At 41.7% G+C, this 18885-nt stretch overlaps 1 protein-coding gene across 1 annotated transcript in view; it reads left to right on the top strand.

The window, feature by feature from the left end:
* LOC133364311 (melanopsin-like) overlaps positions 1 to 9814 on the top strand; it is a 65328-nt gene extending 55514 nt beyond the window's left edge. The window contains exons 10-11 of the mRNA XM_061584678.1: positions 7080 to 7250; positions 8505 to 9814. Coding sequence (XP_061440662.1) covers positions 7080 to 7250; positions 8505 to 8780 — 447 coding nt within the window. The 3' untranslated portion in view covers positions 8781 to 9814. The remainder of the gene's footprint in view (positions 1 to 7079; positions 7251 to 8504) is intronic.
* Positions 9815 to 18885: the final 9071 nt, after the last annotated feature.

The following is an 18885-nucleotide window of genomic DNA, read 5'->3' as shown; positions in this document are numbered from 1 at the left end:
ACCACCCTTTGCTCTGTCTCTCTCTCTCTCTGTGCCATTCTCCCCTACACTCAGACAGACACAGCTGCAGTAAACAGTGTTTCCAGGGCACCCAAAACATCGTTTACTGCAGAGGCACCTGCACCACCTGGCAAGGAGCACCATTCCAGCCATGTGTGAGGGAGCTGCCTGCAGCACCTTCAATCCAGTAAACAAGGAGTCACATTCTGACCATGTCAGGGTGTACGCTCCCCCATGCCCCCCGCACCCAAAAAAGACTTGATTAAAAGGAGCTTCTTTTCTGGAGGATTTGTTAACTGAGGTATTACTGTACCAGATTGTTGCTTGGCCCCATGGCTTTTGAGCTGTGGGGTCCTGCAAGGTTCATTCTATCTCCTAGACCTATGCTATTTAACATGTACATGAAACCATTGGGAGCTGTCATCCAGGGATTTGAAACACAGTGCCATCGGTATACTAATGACACACATATTTATCTTTCCATTCCATCGGAATCAGGATAGGCTGTGAAGATGTTAGACTAGTGTCTAGAAGTGGTGAACTGCTAGATGGGGGCTAATAAACTGAATCCTGAGAAGATGGAGGTGCTGTGTGTGAGTAGTTCCCATATCCAGGAATTAGGTGTATGACCTGTTCTGGGAAGGGATACACTCCTGAAGAAACTGGTTCATAATCCGGGAGTATTCCTGGATTCCAACTTGTCACTTGAGTCTCAAGTGACTTCTGGGACTAGGACTCCTTATGTCCAGCTTAGGCTGGTTTGCTATCTACAGCCATTCCTAGACTTGGATAGCCTGGCCTCAGTTGTCCAAGCTCTAGTAACCTTCCATTTGGACTCTGTAATATGCTTTATGTGGGCTGCCCTTGAAGACGGTCCCAAGACTGCAGCTAGTGCAGAATGCAGCTGCTATGCTAGTAAATGGGGTAGCCCAATGGGATCATGTGTTACTAGTCCTGAAAGCTCTGCACTGGCTGCCAGTGAGCTACTAAGCCCAATTCAAGGTGTTAGTACTAGTGTACAAAGTCCTAAATGGCTTGGAACCCAATTCCATAAAGGAGCGCATCCCCAATGTCAGCCATCTTTGACACTAGAGTTGGCATCAGAGGCTGCCACTACCAGTTAGTGGTGCCTCTGGCTGCTGCCCAAAAGGTGCCAACCCATGACAGGGCCTTCTTGGTGGTGGTTCACATTTGTGGAATGCTCTCCCTGGTGAGGTGCACCTGTTGAGTTTCAGAAGAAATTTTGAAACATTCCTGTTTAGCCAGGTGTTTGATGGCTAAAACCAGTTGCCATGGCAACAGTGAAATTAGTAACTGTATGTGATTGCTTTTAACGTTTTTAGATGTTTTAAAATGGTTTTTAATGTTTTAAATATGTCTTGTTTGATTTTAAATTATACTGTTTTAACATTTTACTGTTTGCCACCCTAGCCTCCTTTGAGAAGAAGGTCAGGGTGGAAGTTTAATAAACAAATAAGCTACCCAGTTTTCAGAGCTACATGCTCCAAACCTATATAGGGACCTTACGCAATAAGTGGTAAAATATGACGCAGTGCTGTTGAGGAAGAATTTGTTTAAAAAAACTGGCAGTGCTGGCATAGAAAAAAAATATGAGCAGAACTTTTGCCATCAAAAAAATTGTATCAAAAAGTACTTTGAGAACTATTAAAATTATGAGTAGTATATCAATAATAAATGAACTTTAAAAAGTCTCCAGTGTAGTGAACTAGGACTGCAGTTCTGCACTTGATTGATTTCAGTGGCTCAGTACACAGCTGAGTAGAGGATTACAATACATATGAGCGGCAATCAAAGCTCCCTGAATACTAGAATTTAGATATGACTATTGAGGCAAAATTACACCAGTATCTATTTACAGTAGGAATATAAGATGAAACTTTGAGTTTATTTCAGTTTTAAAGAAACTGATCTCTCCAAATTATTCTGTACTAGGATGACTTATCAGCCATGTCTGATGTTCACAAGGAAGGGTTTATGATCACTTGCTGAGATCACTGGAGTGTTTTTTTCTCACCATAAGTGATGGACCAACCTGCCATAGATAATGGTGCTCTACAACGGAGATATGTGGAGTCAGTGGTCCTCCAGATGCTGTTGGACTTCCACTCTCACCATGCCTGACCATTGGCCATTCTGGCTGGGGCTGATAGAGTCTAACAAGATCTGGATCCCCATCATGGACTAGAGAGGCCACACCTTGGCCATAATAAGACTAGGCTCAATATCCAGGAGATTCTGATGGTCTGATGCATTAAGCAGCCTTACAGCCAAATTTCATGCATCATTACTCAAACGTCAACCCCATGAATTCAATGCAATTTACTCCCAAGAAAGTGTATATAGGATTGCCACTTAAGTTCCCCCCCTCTAATCCAGTGTTTGTTCCAGGTGCAATAGCTCTGATATACAAAGGCATCTCCCAACCAGGGGTGTATTCTTTGCATATATTTCTTTGCATGTGTGACTTGGGTCCCTCTGTTTAAATTAATGGGGACTCATCTCTGGTAGGAAGACATTTGTGAGTGTAGAAAAAGGAGTGCACAAAGAACTCTTTATAGGTGCATTTATAGGTGACCCACCTTGTTCTGAGAATCAGTGAAAAATCAATTCAAAGATGGATTACACTTGAAGCACTTTGCAATAGTACATTATGATAACCATAACAGGCACTGTGTGAATAAAAAAAGGATGGAAGCAGAAAAACAATAATTCACTTAACTGCTTTATTGACTTTCTTTCTGTTATTTAATCCTCTCCTTTGTTATACTTCCCCACAAATCCTTTCATAAGTCGCTAAGTATCAAATGAGATTTTAAGATGTTATACGAAAGTGTGCCTTAATACATGTGGCTTGTCCGCGCTCAAGCCTTTTAAAACACATTCCCTTTCAACACAATGGATATGCTTAATAGTTTCAGCCTTGTCTGATCCTTACTCTCAGGGTTCCAATAAACAGATTTACTGCTGTAGTTCTCTGTTCTTACAGCTTTTTGAGTCAAGCGTCAATGTTGCGGCTTTTGAGAGGAGGAGGATAGCTTGGTCTTAGAGCACATGTTTTGCAGAGATAAGGTCTCAGGTTCAGTCCCTGTCATCTCCACGTAGGGCTACGACAGACTTCTGCCTGAAACTCTGTAGAGCCACTGCCACTAGACTGTACTGAGCAAAACAGAACAATGGACTGATTCAGTACAAGGCAGTTTATTCCTGATGCATTGCAAGAGTCAGCATTATATGTAGTGTGTCAGACTAGGACTGGGGAGGGGATCCAGAGTTGAAATTTGCATTTAGCCACAAAGCACTCTGGGCAAGCACAGGCTACATCCCTCTTTCCAACTCTTATTCTAGGATGAGGGAGGGGTGGTTGAAGAACCAGGTATACAGTCCTGAGCTCCATGGAGGAAGGTCATGATGACATATGCTGTTAGTAATGGAGGAAGTCTGATTAGGGACTGATAGGAAACAATGGCATTCTGAAATTCCAATTTAGCAAAGTTGCATCCCATAGGTAGTGCAGTGGCAGCAAAGCATCACCCATGAGACTTGCACACTTAGATCTATTTGGGTAGTTTTCCTCTGCGTGGTTTTAATTGCATGAAGAGAGCAGGGCCATATCTGCCAGCCTTGCCCCCCTCTCTCACATTCCCTTCCAGTCCCCACACATAGGAAAGGTCTGAAGAGGAGGAGACTGCTCCATAGGCATGTAGGTCCTCCTGATGATTTAGAACTCTGCACATTCAGGGTTCTAAATTACAGGAGGAACCTAAACACATAGAGCAGGCCCCCATCTTGATTCCTTCCCTCACTTCTGTTATAAGACTATTGTAGATCACAAAGTGTCTTGAACGCTTTGGTAAGAACTGTATTGTCATTGTCATTGCCCTGGACCAGGACTTTTCAGTCCTCCAGCATTTGCAGCTCCATGCGAAAGATGAATTCATATTCTGGTCTGTCCAATGTGGGTGCATGAGCATTGGAGTCTGCTTTCCTTCCCCTAAGCTCTGAGGACACCTCTGCCACCAGACTCTTGATGGCTGGTCCCCAGAGGAGAGATCCTTGTAGTTGGAAACCTCATTATCATTGGCTGCAGAAATAGGTACAAGCCATTTAACTGGCAGCATTCAGGCACTGCGGCCTCCAGGCAATGACCTAGCTCTGCTATAAAACTCACGCAGTTGGTTCACAACCTTGCTGAGATTGTTGTTGTTGTTGTTATTTATTACGTTTGTATAACACCCCATAGCCAAAGCTCTCTAGGCAGTTTACAACAATTAAAAACATTAAAAACAAATATACAAATTTAAAAACACTTTTAAAAAAACAATTTAAAAACACATGCTAAAATGCCTGGGAGAAGAGGAAAGTCTTGACCTGGTGCCGAAAAGATAACAGTGTTGGCGCCAGGCACACCTCGTCAGGGAGATCATTCCATAATTTGGGGGCCACCACTGAGAAAGCCCTCTCCCTTGTTGCCATCCTCAGAGAAGAGTCATCTCAGTGGCTGACTCACCTCCTTTCACTCTGATGGGCTCCAAACAGCAGGAAAGGACAACGGAGCATGTGAGAAGATTCTTCTCAGTGGTGGACACACTCCCCTTTCATGCTGATTGGCTTGTATGACACTGGAGACATAGGACCCTGCTCCCAAAATAGTAAGGGATCTAAGAACCCCCACAACACCCTGGATGACTACACCCCTGCTTGCATGCAAAGTACGGAGCACTGTCTGTGGTGCTGAACCCATACCTTAATTTCCCTCCAAGGTGCTCACTTTTCCTTTCCTTTGCCTTGCCTGCCTATCTGGGGAACCAGGAACTATGGACGTTCCCTTGCTTCTCAGTGGTGGTTATCCTTGCAGATGACATGTATAATAAAATACATGCAGTTGCTTCCATAATCCATCATCATGTATACAGTATTATGTTGGAATAGGCAAATGTTGCATGTTCCCTTTAAGGGATATTTGGAGAATATCCCATGTACCTGTTTTACCATGATGTAACTTCCTAATGGGTGGGGTTACTTACCTGACTTCCTCCTCCTTTGTCCCGGGGGATTTTTGAATATTCTCCATTGCTGATCTATCCACCATTGAGAGAGGCCGCATGGCACAGATGCTCTCTCTGAGAGCATCAATACTAAACCACTAAAATGAACTGAGACTGCTATTTTCTTTCTTCTAAGCTAGAGCCTATGTTCCTAACATATGAGGTCGTAAGTAAACATTCTTTTCTTTTACCTAAAAGATTGTGTCTGTTGTTAGAGAAAGGTGGGGCTGGTTTATTCTCATTCTGCTGCTTGTATTTTTATATCTCTGCTAAGAAATAGGACCAAGCAAATTAGTTCCTATTTCTGTGTGTATTTTCATAATACCGAACATATTAAGGGATTTTTGTAGGACTACTCACCATCATATTTTGCTAACTTTATTAACTAGAAGGAATCCTTACACTAAAGTCATATCTGTTGAAAGAGGAGGCCTTCCTGATCATGGTGCCTGTCCTCTGGTGTCATTCTACTGCCTTTTGAAAAGTCTGTGTTTCAAAAGACCTTTGGTCCTATTACTGTTTCATTTAGCCTTTCTCCTTTCTGGTTTTAGTGTTGTGGGGTTTTTTATTCTGTTCCTGCTGCTACTGCTCAGTCTGCTTCTTGTTTCTGCTTATTTTTTATCCTATTTGTATCATACTGTATTAGCCTTCTGTGGATGGTTCAATATTTTTGACTCAGAAATGTAGGCCATAAATGACAGTATAAGATTTGGAAAACCAGGTGCTCAAAGAGCAGTGGGGGTCTGTTTGCAAAAGCGCTTTCAAGCAGCCTAGCACTGTGCTTTGAAGTCCTGTCAATCGGGGCTTCAAAGCACAGCATCACCTGACATCACTGTGATGTCAGATGACTGACAGACCGGCGGCCCCACCTACCTCTTAAATTTGGCCCTCTGGGGTGAGGAGATGAGGATCTGGCTTCCCAAGAAAGGTTCCCCACCCTGGTATAAGGAAAGACATATTTACTGAAAAACTTGAAGGCACACTTAAACAATTGTATTTTATAGGGAAATCCACCATGAGGGATCCATTCAGCAGTATGGAAAGCATGTCCTACAACGAAAGATTGAAGGAACTAAGTGTGCTGAAGCTAGAGAAAAAAAGACCGGGGGGGGGGTCATGATAGCATTCTTAAGAACATAAGAGCCTGCTGGATCAGACCAATGGCCCATCCAGTTCAGCATCTTGTTCTTACAGTGGTCAACCAGATACCCATGGGAAGCCTGAAATTATGACCTGAGTGGAACTGCATTCTCCCCATGTGGTTCCTACCAACTGGAATTCTGAGGCATACTGCCTCCAACAGTGGAGATAGAACATGGTCAGCATGGCCAGTAGCGATTGATAACCTTATCCTCCATGACTTTGTCTAATTCTCTTTTAGAGCCATCCAAGTTGGTGGGCATCATTAATGGTGGACATAATCTACTTTAAAAATATATCTCCTTCCAAATGGATATGCATAGGCTTGCACTGCGCAGCTTACTCTAAGTCTGAAGCAGTTCCCATTATGTCCTGTAGGACTTACTCCCAATGAAGTAGAAATAATACAGAGATAGGTGGATGAGGAAGACATAATGCATTAAGGAAGAAGGGGAGAACAGGATCTGTCACGGAAGAGGAGGAGGCAGCAAAGGTTTGTTCTCTGTTGTCTCAGATTTAAGTTATAGAAGTATAGATTTCAGTTGATCTTTAGGGAAAAAATATTGACAGTAAGAGCAGTTCAGCAATGAAACAATTACCTATATGGTTGGTGGGGTATCCCTTGCTTGAGGTCTTCAAGCAGAGGTAGGACAGCCAACTGTTGGGGATGCTCCAGCTTTGGAATTTCCTGCATTGAGTTGGACTAAATGACCTACAAGGTCCCTTCCAACTCTATGATTCTATGCTTTAATAGTTACTTGTTCATATGCCTTGTTCTATTACAGTGTAAAAGCAGTTTTTATGCCAGTGTACAAAAGGAAAAGTTAACTGCCTCCTGATTATTCATGTTAACATCTCAGTTTCTTTATTTAGACTTGGAGTAATATGGAGCTCGACCCTGTGGAGCCAGCCCACTACAACCCTGTTGAAGGAACTAAGGAACTACAACCCCATCAAAGTAACTCTTTTTCAGAGCAAGCAACAGAAGAAAGGAGTAGATTGCTCCTGAAGGTCCAGAGCTGTAACGTACCAATGGTAGAAAAGGTTAATACTCTTTATAATAAAGCATCAATAGCAGATCCTCTTTAGTACATGCAAACCTGGCCTTCTTCCGACGTGATTATCCTACCTTACTCATTATAGCTGTGTCCATATGTGCTATGTTAAAATTAGCTTACTAATCCATTTCAGCATGGTGTGTTCCCCAAAAGGACAAGTCAAAACCATTTATGTAAAAGACAAATCAGATGCTTCCCCATATAGATGAGTCCAGAGATCCTTTTTTCTCTCTCCCTGTTTTTCTTTCCCATCATTTATCTTCTCCATGGGTTATTTATTAAGTCTCAGTAGTTAACTTTACCTCCATCTGCTTCAAATCCCACTTTGGGAATTGATTTAAAAATGGTGGGACCTACTTTTTTAAAAAAAGCAATCTTGTCTTTTGAGGGGGAAGATGAGAAAGAAATTCCAGTTTCTCACTGACAGTGGGAGGCGCTGGCAGCTGCCACCTTTGTAAAACTGAAGATGGTGAGTACTGAATGCATCTTTTCTTGATGCTGAAAAAGAAAAAAAGGAAGTGATGGCCAGTTGGCCACAGTTCAGTGACATTCTCAGAAGGGTTCCTTTCGACATATGGAAATTTCAGGCAATGACATCATGGTCTGTGTGTGCGTGCACACACTATGAATCCAGTCATATGCCACCCTGGGCTCCTACTGGGAGGAAGGGCGGGATATAAATCTAATAAATACATAAATAAAAATAATAAAATAGTCTGGATAATGCTTTAGTGTCACTTAGTTATTTTATTTGACAATATTTGTATAAGGCTTAATCAACAAAAACCTCTATACCGTTTCCATACAGCAATATAAAATACTTGTAAGAAAATTCCAATAAAATCAAACTTTAAAAACAGGTAGACAAAAAATCTATTAGAACAGAGATAAAAACAGCAATTTAAAAACAAACATACATAATAAAGTTGCATGGCTTGTCTAAGCCCCCCCCCCCAAAAAAAAAGTTAGAGCAGGCACTGAGAACCATGCAGTAAAGGCCTAATATTAAGAGGCAGGGAGTTGCAGAATGTTAATGAAAGTTGCAGAATTGCAGTCAGTTGCAAAATCACTAATGGCCCCATATACACCCAGAGGCCATAAAGCAGGGACTATCACTGCCAGCTGAATGGACCAACTGAAGACTGGATTGTAAAATATGTAGCAACTCTCTTAGGAGGAGTGTGCGATTATTACTGAAGAACATTGCGTATGGCATATTCACCTCATCTCTTTCCCATAGGTTGCACTGTCATCCATCAGTCTACAGGAACCAATTGGGAGATCCTTTGGAGAGAATGTCCCAGAATTGCTACTTAGAAGCAGTTCTTTGAGAACATATTCTCTTCCATTTGGCTTGAATGGTAGCAGCATGGGAGAAAGTACAGACACTTCTCACATGGAAGTTCAAGAACAGCAAATAAATGGAAGCCTGGACTCTTTCATAAGCCTTACCCTTCCACAAATAGTTATCATTTCTACCTCTGTGACCACTCTCTCTGAAGGGCAAACTGAGTAAGAAAATGCACAACAGGAAAATTCTGATGTATTATATTCTCAAGGGAAGAATCACGTGTTGGACATAGGAAGGCTTAGCTCCTCTACTGATCTCCTTGAAGCAGTTGAGAAGCTTCTGTCATAAATATAGAAGAGAATAACTATTTGGTCTCCTGCTGCTTTCCATTATTATACCAAAACACACACACACACGCCTCTGAGCCTTGTAGATTATAAACATAACTTTTTGTATTGTTTTTGTAACACAATCTTTAGACCATTCCTGAATTTTATGCACTTTGCAGAAGCAAATGACGATGATAGATGCTAAAGGCCCACAGCATCCATAGCTTAGATAACAAGTGTTTGCCAACCAAAACACCTAGTAAGTATTTCTCTGTATATGTATTTGGGATAGGTCTTCATGCTTTGATACCTTCCTAAGCACGTCCATTGCTGGAGTGCTCAGCAGGCATAAGCCTTGACATATTTCCAGATTCCGAGATTAGTTCCAACAAGAAGTATCAGTTATGCATCCCTCAATACATCATGTCCAAGAATTGGTCCTTCTCCACTTTAGCCACCAACTGAAAGATGGTAGATCAAGTGGAGATGGTTGAGGGGTACAAGCTGCAGTTGCTTAGCAATCAGAAACCAGTTGACTTTTTGCCCTGACTTGGCACAATGGTTAGTTTGCAATCTATCCTAGACCTGAAGTTTTGACCAGAGGAGAAAGAAATGAGAGTAACAAAAGAATGAGCAACCCTCAAAATAAAACTTCCCAATTGTTCACAGGTTAATGAGCCTAGTTTCTGGAAAGAAAGTGCCCAAACTGTGCACATTAGTTTTAATATAGTATAGCACCTGTCGAGTCCAGATGTAAAGATGTCAGCCTCTATCAATCACTGGTGTCAACCCTTATCAGTTACAAGGGGAAATAAGACTATTGTGCAAAGCTAATGCAGTCATCCCTGTCTTATCCCTATAGAAGGGAAAAAATCATTTTAGATTGTTGTTAACAGTATGTGTCATTAGTAATGAACTCGCTGTTAAAGTGTCGCAATAGGCTTTACTCATAAATCAATAAAACACTTAATTACTGTAGTATGGTTGTCTCTTTAGGGCTGATTGCGAGCTTTCATGTTTCCCTGTTGTATATGTTCTGCTGGGTAAGAAACTAGAACTATGATGCAACTTTGGATTGCAAAGCTGCCCAAGGAAGATGGAGCAAAGTTCTGCTGGCCTATAATTGACTTACAGTCTACAACATCTAAAACTAAATGTAGGAATATATAGCTGTATATACTTAAAATATGCCATGATGCATCCATAGGTTTAGAAACAATAGCTGTTAGGTTTAGTAATTCCCAAACTATGGAACAAGTATTCATGGAGTTACCAATGTACTTACCACCAGGGAAAATATTCTGTAAGGGTGCATGCCAACTGCCATCTATGTCGCTATAACTCCTTGTACGCCTTGATTCCTCCACAGAAGACAAAATGGCAGAGAACCTTCAGCAGCTTAACTGTGCCTCTCCTATTCCCTTTTCTAAACTGTACTGATACACATGTGCTCACTATGTTGCTTCACTGCTACATTGAGTTTTAGCTCCAATGCCACAAACATATCTCTAGGGACCCAACAGTATTGGAAATTAGCACCCACTCCCCCCTTTCATCTTTGCCCACAGATATTTGCAATCTTACACTACACAATAATGGAAGTGTGCAATTATATTACTAGTTTGCCAATTATAAACTAGCTAAATGTATTCTGTTTATTTATTATTTTATGTGGGTTGTACAGTCATTTTGGCATTCTGCTTTGGCAAACAAGGTAGCCTTTGGTTGGTGAAGGCTGCCTTAAGGGGTGTCCCTGTTAATAAATACTTAACAATCTCTGGTTCTAAAATAGTAAATAAATTATCTGGACACTGTATTCTCTTCTAGTGCTATTTTGTTTATGGCCATCTCGGCTCTACTGTCAGAAAATAAGCCAACTATAAAACCTAATTCCAATTTTGTTTCTAAATGCTGATGAGGAAATGCTTCCCAAAGAGTATCTTGGAGCTTGAGACTGATTGCATCATCCCTTGTAAGTAAGGATCAGCAAAAGTGAGAGATTAATTAAAAGGAAATTGATCATAGATACGCTTGGGCAGCTAATTAAGGTTTACTTTTTTATGATGTTCCACCAGACTAAAGTAATTCCATAGCGTATTTCAGACATTTGTACATTCACTTCTGTGACGTTTGTTGATGATTAAATAGATACAGTATTGCAATCAATGTGAGGAAATGGTGAGGCGATGCCTGCCAGTAATTTTGAAGAAGGATAGGTATCAAAATGGTTAGAGAGAGAAGGAAAGCAAAAACAAAAGGAGATAGAAACATGGTTAGAACCCTAAATGCAATCATACAGCGACTTGTATGTAGGGACAAGGACAACTATTACAATGGTTATTGTACAGAAATAGAAGAGGATAATAAAAAAGGTAGAACAAGAGCCCTAATCCAAAAGATTAGAGAAATTAAAGGGAAATTTAAACCAAGAGTAGGGATGTTGAATTATCAACAGGGGAACACACTGACTAATCGAGAGGCCCCTTCCAACTCTACTATTCTGTGATTCTGTTTCTGTGATTCTATGAAATAAAAGGAAGATGGAAGCAATACACCGAAGAATTATATAAAAGAGATGCAAAGATGACAGATTCATTTATGGATGAACTGTATGAAGAAGAGCCAGAAATTTTAGAATGTCTGGTGTTCTCTTTTCCATATTTGTTGACAGATTTTTGTCAAAATTTAGACAGATTCAGTCTCAGTAGCTTGTAGCAACTCTATTGATATGCCATCTGTTCCTAGTGATTTGTTTCTTCCAAGTAATCAATAGAGTTGCTGCAAGCTACTGAGACTGAATCTGTCCAAATTTTGACAAAAATCTGTCAACAAATATGGAAAAGAAAACAATGGCCCATAGACTGGAAGCTTTCAATATATATCCCAATTCCAAAGAAAGGGGATCCCAGGGAAACCAGTAATTATCAAACTATTGCCTTAATGTCCCATGCAACTAAAGTAATGCTCAAGATTCTACAACAAAGGCTCTTACTATATATGGAGCAAGAAATGCCAGGTGACCAAGCTGGATTTAGAAAGGGAAGAGATACCAGAGACCATATTGCAAATGTACCTTGGATAATGGAACAGACCAAGGAATTTCAGAAGAAAATCACCCTGTGCTTTATAGATTACAGCAAAACCTTTGATTGTGTAGATTACAAAAAACTATGGAATGCTTTAAAATAAATGGGGGTGTTATGATGTGCAACCTATACTCTGGACAAGAGGCTACTGTAAGGACAGAATATGGAGGAACCGATTGGTTCTCCATCAGAAAGGGTGTGAGACGGGTGTATTTTATCACCCTATTTGTTTATATGCAGAACATATATGGAAAGCGGGATTGGACCAAGATGAAGGAGGTGTGAAAATTGGAGGGAGAAATATCAATATACGCAGACAATACCATACTACTAACAGAAACCAGTAATGATTTGAAACGAATGCTGATGAAAGTTAAAGAGGAAAGCACAAAAGCAGGACTACAGCGGAACGTCAAGAAGACTAAAGTAACGACAACAAAAGATTTATGTAACTTTAAAGCTGACAATACAGCTGGTATAGCACAGTGGGGAGGAGACCCTGGCTGGGAGCCTAAAGTCTGTGAGTTCAAACCCCGCTCGTATCTCCTGGATGTCAAGGGCCAGCTAAAGATCACCCCCACAGGGAGTGGCTCAGGGGTTACGTGCCCTGCCACCTGTGCAGCCATGGGCAGGCTGCATAGTCCCAAGGAGCCCAGTTGCCCCCCAGCTGGCAGTTGCGGACAAGGAAGGGGCTGGCTTGTGCAGCTGTGGCAAGCTGAGCAGGCCCTAGCCAGCTGGGGAGGACTAGCCTCAGAGGGAGGCAATGGTAAATCCCCTCTGAATACCGCTTAATATGAAAACCCTATTCATAGGGTCGCCATAAGTCAGGATCAACTTGAAGGCAGTCCATTTCCATTTCCAAATCTGACAATGAGGACATTGAACTGGTCAAGGATTATCAATACCTTGTCACAGTCATTAATCAAAATGGAGGCAATAGTCAACAAATCAGAAGAAGGCTAGGACTGGAAAGGGTCCTCAAATACAAAGATGTATCAATGAACACTAAAGTCATTGGAAAGGGTGTGAGACAGGTGTATTTTATCACCCTGCTTGTTTAATCTATACGCTGAACATATAATACGGAAAGTGGGATTGGACCAAGATGAAGGAGGTGTAAAAATTGGAGGGACAAATATCAATTTAAGATATGCATACCATACTACTAGCAGAAACCAGTAATGATTTAAAATGAATGCTGATAAAAGTTAAAGAGGAAAGCACAAAAGCAGGACTACAGCTGAATATTTAAAAGGCTAAAGTAATGACAACAGAAGATTTATGTCACTTGAAAGTTGACATTGAACTTGTCAAGTATTATCAATACCTTGGCACAGTCATTAACCAAAATGGAGACAATAGTCAAGAAATCAGAAGAAGCCTAGGACTGGAGAGGCCAGCTGTGAGAGAACTAGAAAAGGTCCTCAAATGCAAAGATGTATCACTGAACACCAAAGTCAGGATCATTGAGACCATGGTATTCCCGATCTCGATATATGGATGTGAAAGTTGGACAGTGAAAAAGGCGGATAAGAGATAATGAACTCATCTGAAATGTGGTGTTGGAGGAGAGCTTTGGGCATACCATGGACCGTGAAAAAGTCAAATAATTGGGTGTCAGAATAAACTAAACCAGAACAATTACTAGAAGCTAAACTGATGAAACTGAGGTTATCATACTTTGGACACATCATGAGAAGACATAATTCACTAGACAAGACGATAATGCTGGGAAAAGCAGAAGGGAGTAGAAAAAGAGGAAGGCCAAACAAGAGATGGATTGATTCCATAAAAAAAGCCACAGACCTGAACTTACAAGATCTGAACAGGGTGGTTTACAACAGATGCTATTGGAGATCACTGATTCTTAGGGTTGCCCTAAGTCATAATCAACTTGAAGGCACATAACACACATAACATAAAAATACTTTTTAGCCTCTTCTGAATTGTTGGACGGAGGCGCTGTTGGGCAACAGGGTGAATGAGTCTGCATTACTTGGGAGTAAGCACAATTTAACAGGTTAGGGGAAGGGCCAAAAAATGCAAATACTAATACCACAGCCTTTTCTACACAGAGGTTTGCTTTTATATCTTGTAGTGGTTCAGGGGAGGGAGTGTTGGGTGGATTCAAACACCTTTATTCTATCCTCCATGATGGCAGGCAAACACTTCCATTGCATTCACCACTTAAGACTTATACACTGAGCCATAAAGGCAATTGAAATGAAGGCTACTTCTCCTTGTTGACTCAAACAGAAAGTCTATGGATAAGGGGCGGAGCTGCACATGTTGATCAAATGAGCATGTGCCGTTTTCTACACTGCTGGATTCTGCATATTCAACAGGCAGGCAGACTAAAATTCTTGATTTTCCCAGGACAGCTGTGGTGTCCCTCATTGGCTAAGAACAAAATGGGCAGAAAACTTCCTCTACATTTTGCCTTGCATCTCTGGGTCCACAAGGGATAGACTTGCTTTTTAAAACAAATGAAAGCTGGGAATCCAGGCTACCTAATGGGCTAAGTGTGCACTGGGTAACATGGCTAGAATGCGGATAAAACCCAGCTAACTGGGCAATATGGCAACCCCAGCCTATAAGGCCATTGAGTCCAACCCCCTGCTCAATGCAGGAATCCAATTTAAAGCATATCCAACAGGAGGCTGTCCAGCTGCTTCTTGAACGCCTCCAGTGTTGGAGAGCCACCACCTCCATAGATAATTGGTTCCATTGTTGTACAGCTCTAATAGTTAAGAAGTTTTTTGTGATGTTCAGCTGAAGTCTGGCTTTTTGTAACTTGAGCCCATTGTTTCATGTCCTGCACTCTGGGATGATTGAGAAAAGATCCTGGCGCTCCTCTGTGTGACAACTTTTCAAGAACATACAATTGAGCATATACATATTTAATGCCCCAAGTCTTTTAAGTACCTAGGGATGCCCCTGTAGGGACCAGCTAGAAGTGGGGTGATGGAGGTGATCCCATGGGAGGGAAGAAACTAGGGCTTTTTATGATGTTTATGTCAGACATCCATTTCCTGCCAATCCTCGCTCTCTATGTAATTCTGCCAGATAAATGTAAATGTACTGCCCTCAAGTTGATTCTGACTTATGGCAACCCTATGAATAGAGTTTTCATGAGGCTGAGAGGCAAGTGACTGGCCCAAGGTCACCCAGTGAGCTTCATGGCTATGTGGGGCTTCGAACCCTGGTCTTCCAGGTCGTAGTCCAACACTTTAACCATGACACCACACTGGCTCTAGAGGGTTTTAAATCAGGGATGGGGAATCTTGGGCCTAGTGGCCAAATATTGCCCTCCAGGCCTCTCTCTCTGGCCCTTGGAACTCTCCTCAGGCCACAACCGTCTCACTCCTACTTTGCCCTCTGAGCATTTTTGCCTGGCTGCAACATGTCCTCGAGCGCTAACAGTATCTCTTACTTGCCTAGATTGAGGATAGGGAGGAGTCTGTGAGTTTGTGGGGAGACTAGTGCCTTTGCCCCACCCATCACTGGCATGTGGCCCTCAGAAAGTTACCCAGAAGGGAATGGGGCCCAAAGATTCTGTTTTAAAATAGAATCGTCAGGTGGAAAAAGATTCCACCCCTATTTTCAATCATGGCTCTGTTGTCATCCCATTTAAATATGCTGTTAGATGTACCAAATACCAATGCTTGAGAAGTGAAGGACACAACATGGCCTGAGATGTTTTATATGCTGAAAAGTATTAGGAAAGTTCATCCTAATACTCGCATGATTTAACATAGTTATAGACTGGTATGCAAATATAGCATGACACAGACACACACACATACAATTTCCACTGGTTGCCCGTAAGCCCAGTACAAGCACTATCCAAACAATGGCTTGTAAATGCCTGCCTTTGAAAAGGGCAAAAGGAAGGTAAAGAATACCTCTATGCTTCTCTTCGACCAAGCATGTTGGCCTCCACAAACATGTTTTAAGTCTGCTCAAAGTAGAAAGTGAAATAAAGTTTGAAATTACTTAGCCACTAGATGTCATCGGTGGAACTACTTTCAAACTAACTCTAGAGTTTATTAGTATTAGGTTGCATACACACCATACATTTAAAGCACATTAATCCTCCCAAAGAATGCTGGGAACTACAGTTTATTAAGGGTGCTGGGAATTGTAGCTCTGTGGGGGGTAAACTACAGTTCCCAGATTCAGTATTGATGAGCTGTTGGTTTTCTTTCTCTCTGATGATACCCAGAAAACCTTTAAAACTTCTTTTTCAGCCAGGTTGGCCAAGATTTTAAACTGTGTGTATTCGAATGTACAATAATGTCCTCTCGTCTGGACAGAGAATCAGAGCCAGCCCAAGACAGATGTTAGTATGCCCGGCTGCTATAATGTTTTCACACGCAATCTTAGACACACATTTCACCAGTCCATGCCAACAAAGTTTTGGGAAACTTGTGAATTGAACACCCAGAGTTAGGGAAACTACTTCAGTGAAAGTGGTCTTTCATCTATTGCATTGGTATCCAGCTGGTGGGTTGGGACCTGCTACCAGGTCACAGCCTGATCTAATGTGGGCCATATCAGAAGCACTATTACCGTACAAATACATGGCAAAAACATTAAGAACTGGGTCCCCAGGTGTATGTTTGAGTTAAAGGTGGTTCCAGGGTTGGAAAGTTTGATGACTACTGATGTAGTGTACAGTGACAATCCCATGTAGTGCAGAACCAAGCATTGGTTCCAAGCCTTCTAGTTAACAAGGAACTACTTAGCATGCATATAAAACACAGAGATAAGGACGTGCCATAAGGAGAAAAGGGAGCTGAAATTTCTAAGCACAATCAACCAAGGCACATATGTTTTTGACAATTGGTTGCTAAAATTGTGTGTACTGACTCCATCCAAAAGTCCTGCATTTGAGGTAATATGAACAGTTCATTGCCCATTCACACATGCAGCTCAACACTTAATGTTGTATCCATCAAGTTACAAATGCATGCAGTTGAACCAGGCCCAAATGTCCAAGAATATACCTACATAAATGTCTGGCAAGAGACATTTTTATCATAAACAAATTTAAGGCAAGAATAGCTTTTATCTCAGCCTAAATTATATAACCCATTGACAGATGCTTACCAGATGCTGGAAACTGTAGGAGGAGAGAGGCCTACTGCACTCAGGTCTTGCTTGTGGGTTTCCCACAGGCATCTGTTGGTCTCTGTTAGAACAGGATGCTGGACTAGATGGGCCATTGGCCTGATCCAGCAGGGCTCTTCTTAATAGCTGCACTACTTCAAACTGGCTAGGAAATGCCACTGCTGAATGCTTTGCTGCTGTGAAAGACTCCTCAAAATCAGGAGAGAGCCAGGTATAAGTTATCACCAAGAACTAATCTTTTATCAGGTAAAAATGATCGGGCCATGGCAACAACCAGTGAAGGTTTCCCCTTCCACTGATCAACACCATCCTGAGCTGAATGGCGCTAAACTAAAGGTCCTACTTATGGGCTCCCCATAGACATCTGGTTGGCCACGGTGAACGCAGGATGCTGGTCTAGATGGGCCATTGGCCTGCTGCATCAGACCCTTACGTTCTAATGTTCTCTTTATTATTTTTACCTCTTCCCACTGTATTAAAATAAAAAAGAACTATCAAATAATTTGGCTCATGTAAACATTCTTACCATCAGGTTGGTACGGTTATCAAAGTGATTAAGATTTAAGCAAAGAATCATACAGGACCAGAGTGATTTCCTGCCTCCAGTCTGCCCTCTCCACGTGTTTTATTTCTACTAGCAAATAATAACATTGGCTATTATTCTCTGGCAAGATGTGAATGATCATTTCTCTATTTGAAATGTTAACCATGGGAGTGTTTTGTTTATAAAAACTGACAAATCACCGGGCCCGGATGGCATCCACCCGAGAGTTCTCAAAGAACTCAAATGTGAAATTGCTGATCTGCTAACTAAAATATGTAACTTGTCCCTTGGGTCCTCCTCCGTGCCTGAGGACTGGAAAGTGGCAAATGTAACGCCAATCTTCAAAAAGGGATCCAGAGGGGATCCCGGAAATTACAGGCCAGTTAGCTTAACTTCTGTCCCTGGAAAACTGGTAGAAAGTATTATTAAAGCTAGATTAACTAAGCACATAGAAGAACAAGCCTTGCTGAAGCAGAGCCAGCATGGCTTCTGCAAGGGAAAGTCCTGTCTCAGTAACCTATTAGAATTCTTTGAGAGTGTCAACAAGCATATAGATAGAGGTGATCCAGTGGACATAGTGTACTTAGACTTTCAAAAAGCGTTTGACAAGGTACCTCACCAAAGGCTTCTGAGGAAGCTTAGCAGTCATGGAATAAGAGGAGAGGTCCTCTTGTGGATAAGAAATTGATTAAGAAGCAGAAAGCAGAGAGTAGGAATAAACGGACAGTTCTCCCAATGGAGGGCTGTAGAAAGTGGAGTCCCTCAAGGATCGGTATTGGGACCTGTACTTTTCAACTTGTTCATTAATGACCTAGAAGTAGGAGTGAGCGGTGAAGTGGCCAAGTTTGCTGATGACACTAAATTGTTCAGGGTTGTTAAAACAAAAAGGGATTGCGAAGAGCTCCAAAAAGACCTCTCCAAACTGAGTGAATGGGCAGAAAAATGGCAAATGCAATTCAATATAAACAAGTGTAAAATTATGCATATTGGAGCAAAAAATCTTAATTTCACATATACGCTCATGGGGTCTGAACTGGCGGTGACCGACCAGGAGAGAGACCTCGGGGTTGTAGTGGACAGCACGATGAAAATGTCGACCCAGTGTGCGGCAGCTGTGAAAAAGGCAAATTCCATGCTAGCGATAATTAGGAAAGGTATTGAAAATAAAACAGCCGATATCATAATGCCGTTGTATAAATCTATGGTGCGGCCGCATTTGGAATACTGTGTACAGTTCT

This window comes from Rhineura floridana, chromosome 9 (assembly GCF_030035675.1).
Source record: "Rhineura floridana isolate rRhiFlo1 chromosome 9, rRhiFlo1.hap2, whole genome shotgun sequence".
In the NCBI taxonomy this organism is placed as follows: domain Eukaryota; kingdom Metazoa; phylum Chordata; class Lepidosauria; order Squamata; family Rhineuridae; genus Rhineura; species Rhineura floridana.
Note: the sequence above shows the minus strand (reverse complement) of the source record. Positions and strands in the feature narration are given on the sequence as shown.